Below are 10,487 nucleotides of genomic sequence, written 5' to 3' on the forward strand. Positions count from 1 at the left end.
ATATGACTTCCACAATGAAGAGAGTCAGGCTAAGAGTGAATCCTCATACTCTACTATAGAAGAAACCTGCAACAAACTGAGAAATGACTTGACAGTGACATCTTACATTAAAACAGCAGTCTGAATCATAAGGAAATGCAATGCCAGAGCAATTTATAGCTCAGGTACCCTAGATTGGGACGTAAATTGGATGAAGAATAATCATAATGAGGGCAGATTTCTATCCCACCATCAGACCGTGCGGCACTGAGGTCAGTTTTAAAGGTAGAAGGAAAAGGGAACCAGCAGAGGGCAACAGTGATGTCAAGAAATATTTCTGTGCACAAACGATGTTTCTGTTTTGGAACTCACGCAGATGTGTTTAATGTTCGGCAAACAGTTCATTTTAAATATGAGATTGACAGATATCGGTAACAAAAGTCATTAAACGATGTCATGAAGCGTGTGCTATAGCTCGAGATAATTAGCTCGAGATAATTCAAAGTCTAAACATCTTGACAACATTTCCGCTGCAGCTTGTGCTCCCTAATTAGTTGCACCATTCACCTGATGGTTCCAGTACAGCACTGTCATCTGACGGGCAATCTGGACAATTGTACATATATATCTTGTCCAGAAACATCAGAACAAAATCAAATCTGGAAATTATTTACCTACTCTCGATCGCTGGCTGGGCCAGTATTTATTGCCCATACCCGAGGGCATTCTATAAGCAGTGTGCGATGGAGTTGGCTTCCCATCTCTTGGGATATTCTGTGAGACGGGCAGTGTTAAACACATGATTGTGAATCTGGAGTCGCATTTCGGCCACACATGTAAGGACGGCAGATTTCCTTCCCTAAAGGACATTAGTGAACCAGGTGGGTTGTCACGACGATCGACAATGGTTTCATCATCACGTTTAGACTTGTAATTCCAGATTTGTATTGAATTCAATGGCGGGATTCGGACTCGTGTCCCAAGAGCATGCCTCTGGGTCTCTTGATTACTCGTCCAGTGACAATACCACGAAACCACTACACCACTGCCCCATGTCGGAGCTGCTGGCGGACAAGAAGAGGGTGAAGAGGCAGTTTGATAGGGTGATAACGAGCTAGGCGTTGGGACAGCTGCAGAGGGCGAGGGCGCTGCAGTATGAATATGGAGAGAAGGCGAGTCACATGTTGGCCAAGCAATTACAGCGGCAGGCAGCGTCTCGGGCAATTTGAAAGGTAAGTTCGGAGAAGGGGCAGGTAGTGTCGGAGACCGGAAAAGATAAACGCGATATTCAGGGGGTACTATGAGAAGTTGTATATGGCAGAACCGGTGGTAGAGGTGGCGGATTTGGGACAGTTTCTGAATGGGCAGCCGTTCCCAAAGCTGGAGGAGGGGAATAGACGGGCATTGGAGGAGCCGCTGGGTCTGAGAGAGGCGATAGATAGTATCAGGGGAATGCAGTTGAGGAAGGGCCCGGATTGTTTTCCGCCAGAATTCTGTAAGCAGTGTGCGATGGAGTGGCTCCCCATCTCTTGGGATATTCTGTGAGGCGGTGAAGAGGAAGGAATGTCCAGTAATATTGTCACACACATCGATTTCATTGACCTCAGGTGGAGCTTGACAACTTAAGGTTAAGGGGATAGCATGAGGTGTGATACCTTACACTTGACATTGGCAGGGGGTGTGCAGGTGGTAAAGATGAATGTGTTGCCAAGGTTCCTGGCTGTCTTTCAGACCCTCCCGATGTTTCTCCCTGAGGCCCGTTTCGTGTGTGTGTGTGTGTGTGGGGGGGGGGGGGGCGGGGGGGGGGGGGGGGTGGGGGCTGGGAGGGCGGGGGGGTGGCGGTGGCGCGAGGTGGAGGTATTGGTCTCGGAGTTTAAATAGAGCAAGAATGGAAGTTAGGGCGAAGGAGGCTCTGTTACAGAGGCAGAGACAGAAAGAGAGCATGGCAGTCCCGAAACTGATACATTATTGCTGAGCTGCGAATGTGGAGAATGAGGCGTTGGTGGTGGTGGTGGTGGTCGGGGGGGGGGGGGGCGGGGGGGGGGGTTCGAGGGGGAGGTTAATCAACTTAGAGGAGGAGTTCTGCAAAGGGTCCAGTGTGGGCCGTGGTGATTGCCCCACTTCCGTTAACCCCGGGGAAATATGCTGGACGTCCAGTGGTGTATTCGATAAGAAATTAGTTGAGGAGGCATTTCAAGTTGGATCAAATGGTGTTCATGGGAACCTTTGTGGGAACCATACTTTAAGCCAGGGGTGGGGATGGATGGGATGTATGGGAAGTGGAGTGAGGCGGGACTGGAGCGGGTTAGGGATATGTTCTCCCAGGGTCGGTTTATGGGACCTGATGAGCTGCGGAAGAGGTTTGAGCTGCCAAGGGGCAGTGAGTTTTTTCATATGCAAATCATAGAATCATACAATTTATAGTGCAGCAGGAGGGCATTCTGCCCATCGAGTCTGCTCCGGGCTTTACAAAGACGCCTCATGTCCACGCCTCCACCCCACCAGGTAACACAGTAACCCCACTCAGGGCAATTTATCATGGCCAATCCACCAAACCTAAACATTTTTGGACTGTGGGAGGAAACCGGACCACCCAGACGAAATCCACGCAGTCACGGGCAGAACATGCAGAATCCGCACAGACGGTGATCTAAGCCAGGAATCGAAGCTGGGATCCTGGAGCTGTGAAGCAACTGTGCTAACCACTGTGCTATCCTGCTGCCCACGGATTGCGGGACTTTTTTCAAAAGGAGAGGCAGACATTCCTCAGCTATGGAGTATGCACAATTGGTGCAGCAGCTGTTCCCAGGTGGCAAGCAGACTGGGGACATATACGGGTGGTTTGGGAGCAGGGCAAGACATACGTGGTGAGGATAACGTGTGACGCATTGCAGCGGGTGAACTCAATCTCCTCCTGCAGGAGGATGAGCCTGATTCAGTTCGAGATGGCGCACAGGGTACACATGGCTCGGGCAAGGATGAGTGTGCTCTTCCAGCATTTGACAGACGGGTGTGGGAAGTGTGGGAGGGGGCGGGGGGGGGGGGGGGCAGTGAACCATACTCACATGTTCTGGGGTTGTAAGGAGTTGGACAGCTTTTTGGATGCGGATTCGGGACGTTATACAGGGCAGTGGGGGCTGAAGTCATGCCAAACCCCATGGTGGCGATCTTTGGGGTTTTGGAGCAGCCAGGGCTGCTGAAGGGGAACGGGGCCAATGTTATGATCTTCGGCTCTCCGATTGCCCAGTGAATGATCATTCCATAGATTTCATAGATTTCATAGAATTTACAGTGCAGAAGGAGGCCATTCGGCCCATCGAGTCTACACCGGCTCCTGGAAAGAGCAACCCACCCAAGGTCCACACCTCCACCCTATCCCCACAACCCAGCAACCCCACCCAACACTATGGGCAATTTTGAACACTAAGGGCAATTTAGCATGGGCAATCCACCTAACCTGCACATCTTTGGACTGTGGAAGGAAACCGGAGCACCCGGAGGAAACCCACGCACACACGGGGAGGATGTGCAGACTCCGTACAGACAGTGATCCAAGCCGGAATCGAACCTGGGACCCTGGAGCTGTGAAGCAATTGTGCTATCCGCAATGCTACCGTGCTGCCCCAAGGGAGCCTAGCAGCTGCACCGAGGCCGAGCAGCTGCACCAACAGGGGTTCGAATTGGAGGTCGGAGACGCTGCCGTGGTGGCGACCTGGCTGGGGCGCTTATAAAATTTTCTCCAAAAGAAGAAGATTAAGTTCGAGTTGAGAGGGTCAGAAGAGTGTTTTGAGTTGTGGACAAGGCCGATCATCACCTTAATTGAGGAGCTGTTCGTCATGGGAAAGAGAGAGGAAGGCTTGAAGGAAGATAACTGTTCAAGCTGTTGACTATGTGTCGATGGACTGTATATTCTGTCGAAGTTGTGTCTGGTTAGAATTCAATATCTTCAGTAAATGGTTTGTACATTGAAGTCAAATTACTGTTTATTTATACCAAGATCAATCATGGCATATGCAGTTAATCCGACTGGATAACACCTAATACCCCCCTGAGCTGGCCCATCCTCTACCCACACACAGAAGATAGACAAACACAGAGGAGTTGCAAGGGGTAAAAATAATAAGGATGTAGGTCTTTGCTTCAGAAGGTGGTTCTTTAGCACGCTTTCCTCAGCGCACTTGCTGATTAAAATCTCTGGCTTACAGCTGGTAATGGTCTTCTCTGCAGAGCCATTCATTCAGTCTCCCCAGCAGGTTAGAATATTCAGTACACACAGACAGCATGCTCTCCGGAGAGACACCTTAGTCCTCATCAAACTGGGTCTGAGGTTAAGGTTCGCATTTAGGACTATACCTTTCTGGAGAGCCACTTTATTTCACATCTAACCTTGCTTCCACCTCGTGGTTTGACTTCAGGCTTCGGCAGTCGCAAGAGAACAGCACGCAGACTTTGTGGAGAGTCCGTCAGCCTTCACAGTGGCCTTCTGGAGAGAATTAGTCGCGTATTTTACGAGGAGAGTGAGTTAGATCCATTCGGCTGCCAGAATCAAACCTGAAAAAAACTGGATCCCTCGCGCCTCAGAAAATATTCCAATGGGATCAGATCCAATCACCACCTGTTATGTGAAGAGCACAACCTTTTCGGTCAGTTCATTGGCGACCAGCCAAATCAATCAAACCGAGTCTCTGCTAATCTGTCATTGGTGCCGGACAGTCCAGAGCTCCGGTTTGACCCAACACAGGGTAACACTGTGATCTCGTCTGCTGCTGAACTCATCTGCTTGAATTTAAGGCAGAGGCCATAGCTTTCTTCTGCTTTACTGAGTGAGCCAATCTGTCATAAAGACACATGTCCATTTATCATCCACAGATAGAAATAAACGGCAAAATAAAAGAAAGTGGAAAACAAGGAATAGACAAGAAATTAACCAGGAAAGACTTTTTGAACCCTCGAGCATCTTCAAATCAATTAATTTTCGTTCTGGGAGCTAGTGAAACTTTAGACAAGGAAACGCAACCAGTGTGAGAAAGTTTATTCATTACTCGATTTTCGTTCTCTAATTTAGGGCAATTTCCACTTTGTATATCGTGCAATTGAGTTGATTGTTGGAGAGAGACGGGCACAAATGCAGATCGTCCGTGTGATGAGAAGAATAAGCTAGCAGCAGTTTGACTGAGAATCTCTAGAGTGAATGTTGACTCGTCCAGAGTTGGTTAGACAGTTGGAGCGTGACAACAAACTCGTCAATAGAGGAACAAGAGTGAGTCGTTAGTTTTCTCGTGGGAGCCAGTCCCTGATTGTCTGGGAGTTTTTATTGATCAAGTAGGAACCAGGATACCGAGTGTAGCACTATACATGGAAAGGACGAGAAATTATGAAACGTGACACTTGTGCGTGCGTAAACTGCTTTCTGTCTGGCAGTAATAGGGCAGAATAAATATTAGAGGGTCACAGTCTTCAATGGTGTGGTCCCTAAAGCTTAAAGTGGGTATGTTGGCTGCAGCATTTGCACTTTGATATTGTAATAGCAGTGATACTATAACAGTGCAAGGCTGTCAGCTGATGTTGTCTCCCATCTGATGTATCTGCAGCTGGTGACCACGTAAGGCGCATGAGGAAACTGTCAGTAATCCTATTGGCTGATTCCGCCGACCAAGTGTTCGAGAGGGGATGCCGCCTATATTTTGGGCTTGGAAAGACAATTAGAATATCTCTCCTGTCTGGAGACAAATTCGATCAGTTTCGTTGAGAAAGGTTGATAAAGGACCAAACAATGTTGGTATCTCATGAATGATAGGATGAAAATCTTGATTTAAACGAAGCGCCCAGCATAGATTTGAACTCTAGATCAGATGCTGTACAAACGCTGCTGCCTGAACTGTATCATCTGACGTTCGCACATCAGTCTTCATTGGCTGGTGTGCATCAGTACAACTTCCGCAGCTAACATTTCCTTCGCAGTAATACTACCAGTCCAAATGTTTGCTGGCAAGAACCAGGACTAACGACCTCCCTCCCTCATGCTTCACTTGATAAATAGTCACTCTCCCACATGCTATTTAGCAGCAGCTTCAGATGTGAAAATGCAGTTCCCCACAATATCTGTATTGAATAACTTCTCAGCTGGCGAACCTGAGGCACTCATCTACAACCAAAGGTGACAAAGCCTAGAGTAGGAGCCAGCACGTGATAACTTGAAAACAGGTATGCTAAGGATATCAAATCAACATGAAAAATATAGTATTACTTGATGAAACGAGAATGTTCTGGAAGGCAGCACAGTCGCATTGCGGATAGCACAATTGCTTCACAGTTCCAGGGTACCAGGTTCAATTCCGGCTTGGGTCACTGTCTGTGCGGAGTTTGCACATCCTCCCCATGTGTGCGTGGGTTTCCTCCGGGTGCTCCGCTTTTCTCCCACAGTCCAAAGATGTGCAGGTTAGGTGAATTGGCCATAATAAATTGCCCTTAGTGTCCAAAATTTCACTTAGTACTGGGATATGGGTTGGTGTGGTCCTTGGGTAGGGTGCTCTTTCCAAGAGCCGGTACAGACTCAATGGGCCGAATGGCCGCTTTCTGCACTGTAAATTCTATGATAATCTATGAATGGAGGCCTAATGAATACTGGTCGATAACACTAAAGAAATTAATGTCATGTTGAATGATTACTTTGCATTGGCATTTGAAGCTGAGGAAGAAGTCAACATGTCAGGGATGAGAAGGAAACTGATACATTACCAGAATCAGAGAGGTACACCGATGTGTAAAAATAAAATAATAGTAGTGAAGAAAATGAAAACAAGTGACAAATCACCAGGATCAGTATGTTTTCACACAACGGTTAAAAGGAAGTCGGTGAGCAAATAGCAGTTGCCCTAACCCGGCAGGTTCTCTTGATTTGGGACCAGTCAGTGTACATTGAAAAATGGTTATTGTGACTGTTACATTGAGAGAGGGAAACGAGGTAATCGTTGACAATTTAGCCTATAATCTGTTGGTGGGAAATTATTTTAATTTATATTTATATTTAAGAATTAGCTGACCTTTAACATTTTCAGCTGACAACTGGGAGCGATTATTACTTTATAATCTAGGTCATGCCTCGCATATTCGTTTGAATTTTAAAGAGGTGCTTTAAGTAAGGACCAGGAGAATATACAAAGATGTTTCATATGTGGAACTTGAGAACATCTCTTCTAAAGAAACTTTTCATTTAAGTTGTCGCTAATGCTAGCATTCTCTGTGTATCAGATTCCATGCGGCTACCCCTATTGTAGCCCCTACGGGATTTATCAATGTTCAGTCCAATTTCTGTCCCTAGTACTTGTGCTAATTTCTTTCAGTTCCTCATTTTCGTTAGTCCTTTGGTCCTCCACAATATCTTTTTTGTGTTTCTGGGAAGTTTTTGTATCTTTCTCCCTGAAGACAGACACAGTCTCTGTTGTGTTTCTGTCACTTGACAGCTGAAGAGACCCTGCAACTGTGTGTGATATTTCATCACTTGCCTTACTCACGATTTTTAAACATTTAGCATCATTTGTGTCCTCTGTCCCTGTTGATAAAACACGTTTTCCGAAGTTACTGGGAACTATCCTCTTGGAAATACACTTTACACACGGGATATCTGGATCCTTAGATCTTGGATGCTCAAACCCACCAGTCGTTTAGTTTTCATTGGGCCTTTGTTCCCATTCTTAATTAATGAGAGATGATTGATGAAACAAAACTGCAATGCCATCTCTCCCCCCCCCCCCCCCCCCCCCACACACACACACAGACACACATATCCAGTTGAACACAAACTATAAATATCTGTTTGGTTTGAATAGCGTTCCGGATCGTGTTTTCTTTAAAGATCAAACGTACGAGTTAATAACTTGATGCAAATTCATTAATTTTTGCATTCGTTTACCACTATGGGCGGCTTTTTCAGGCAAAATAATACCAACATTACCCCCTTTACCACTGTAGGTAGTGCACTCCATCCATTCATGAGCGAGAGAGACGAGCCAATATCAAATCGCGACTAGCGCTAAATTGCTGGGACGGAAGAAATTCAATTTGAGATGGATGGACAGAATACGGACTGTTTCCTCGACTTGAACAGTAATCAGGTGGCATGCGTCCCATCTATTCGTCCAGGGCAGTGTTGTTTTATAATGAGCGCTGCTCCTGCAAAAGCCAAGATCGGCGACCACAAAACATCTGATCACCAGATTAAATGTTACCCATGATTTCAATGCGGCGTGTTTGCTCCCAGTAACTGAAGTGCCATATAGCCAACGTCACGTTATTTTTATAACTTAAGTTTGAAATGTGCAACATTTTGAGTAATGTGTAACTTTTACTCAGCAAAATGACAGATAAAATCTGGATGGCGGAACATGATGGGTGCGTCAAACGAGCAGTAGAAAATCGAAGACATTTACACGTAAACCGCATCCATTTCACATGGCCAGAATGGGACGAAGTTAAAATGTACAAGGAAGCTTTAAAAATTTGATTCGTTATATCGGCAGTTTTTCAACTAATCTCAGCATTAGTATCCATGGAGATTTCACCACATTTTTCAACTCCTGTCTGAATTTGCTCTGGGTCGCTGTATAAATACATGGGTTTTGAATGCAACTCAACAACTTCAGAAAAGCCCCGGTTTCAGTGGCGAGATATGCAGGGTTTGTGCGATCGGCTCGGTAATAAATGCTGTTTGTCAGTCTGGTAGTTACTAAAGTCACGGCATATGTTAACCACAGCAATATAAAACTGATCGATATCGTGAACAATAAAATAACGGATTTATTTCGGTTCTCAGACTCCGAATTGCTGTGATTCTCACTCCTGTGACCCCGGAGTCCCGTGCGGGCTCTATTCGCTATTAAAATACGCCGGACAGTTAAAATGTTAAACATGAATATGAGAGTAAAAGGAAGCCAAACCACCCAGGCGCTGTAACACCAGACGTATGCTATACCTGGAGGTGAAGAATAAAATTCAACACTCGACTGGCAGCCCCAGTGCACCTTATTAATGATGTGCAAAGGTTCATATGATAACCAAACCGGGATGTCCCTTAACAAGATCACGATTGAGGCGGTTGTTACAATCGCGATGGCAACTCTTTTGGTACATAACCGTGTTTTTAACTTCTGGCAACAGATTGCTACAAATCGATCAAATGTGAAGGTGACGGTGAACCAAACAGAGCTATCAAGGGTGACAGCAGCCATATAGAGAATGGTCCTGCAAACAGGAGTGTGGGACAAGAATGAAAGTGGAAAGTGATAGCTGAAAATGTAATATAACATGACATTGATGATGACGAGCAGTAGGTCTGCTGTCGCCATAGCCACCATGTATGTAGTGATACATTTGGAAAGGCCACAGTTTCCTCGAGAAAGGATCACAATTGTCATTACGTTTGCTGTAAGAGAGAGAGAGATAAGGTAAATCACATATCATCGCCTGATTGAAATGAACGTGGAGCTACTAACTGAAACGAGTTGCATTAATTCCGAGGTATTAAAATATAGGAGGTCTAACTACACGATTAGTAAGCTGGTGCGGATCTGACTCTTCGCTGCAGGATAATGCAGTCAGGAAATCCACTCAAATATCATTTCAGATATTCAATTATATTATCACCAGAGCTATACGTTTTCCAGATACAACGGATCACAGAAAGTGCGAAAACATTGGTCACGTGATTGTTCAGGTAACTATGGATCATAAATGCTGTCTTCAAAAACGGGGTTTGATATGGAACATTTAGTTTAAATAAAATGACAGTCTCCATCTATTAACAACACATAGATTACAATGACTCACCTGGAAGGCCAACGACTGCGAGTATCGGGTAGTAAATCTCTTTCACCAGCAGGATAACTGCTTTCCCCATTTTCTCGGTGAGTACTTGGATACTGGAGGAGATGAAAGACTCTGCCTGGCGCACGGGCTAAACAATGGAGCAGGATCTATATTTATATAGAGATCAACCCTCCAAGGAGTTAAACAGTTTTAACAATCATTGACATTAATGACAGTCATGTAACAAATACATGCATCCGATACATCAAATTGAATTTCCTTTCTTTCGCCATTTCATATTTCCATGCCGGGTTAATTTCATTGAATCCCAGAAATTGTATTCCGGCTCCACAATACAGTTGATGGAAGCTATCATTATCTGGATAACGAACCCACCCGAGTTGCATTTTAAATGAAAGCTAAGTGGAGATTTGAAATGATTTTATTTGAATTATCAGAGCTATCAGAGCAAAATCTCACCAAAACGGAATAAATTCAGCTCCAAGCTTGAGGTTTCTGATTTGAGAGTTTAGAAAAGCAACAAACTGCAATATCGGGGACAGAACACTGATCAACTGCTGGGTAATCATCGCTGCTCATCCCTGTACCACCATTGCTATCTGCTAACATGGGAGCGCAACAAAGTGTCCCAAGTAAATTCCCAAAAGAATTGGTATTGCTACTAAAATGAAGGTGATCCTGAG

General features: G+C 45.4%; 1 protein-coding gene across 1 annotated transcript in view; it reads right to left on the reverse strand.

The window, feature by feature from the left end:
* LOC140411368 (uncharacterized) overlaps nucleotides 1-9,874 on the reverse strand; it is a 19,939-nt gene extending 10,065 nt beyond the window's left edge. Inside the window, exons 1-3 of the mRNA XM_072500487.1 lie at nucleotides 9,805-9,874; nucleotides 8,951-9,400; nucleotides 7,304-7,531 (exon numbers count right to left, since the gene is read on the reverse strand). Coding sequence (XP_072356588.1) covers nucleotides 7,304-7,531; nucleotides 8,951-9,400; nucleotides 9,805-9,874 — 748 coding nt within the window. The remainder of the gene's footprint in view (nucleotides 1-7,303; nucleotides 7,532-8,950; nucleotides 9,401-9,804) is intronic.
* Nucleotides 9,875-10,487: the final 613 nt, after the last annotated feature.

This window comes from Scyliorhinus torazame, chromosome 4, assembly GCF_047496885.1.
Source record: "Scyliorhinus torazame isolate Kashiwa2021f chromosome 4, sScyTor2.1, whole genome shotgun sequence".
Lineage (NCBI taxonomy): Eukaryota > Metazoa > Chordata > Chondrichthyes > Carcharhiniformes > Scyliorhinidae > Scyliorhinus > Scyliorhinus torazame.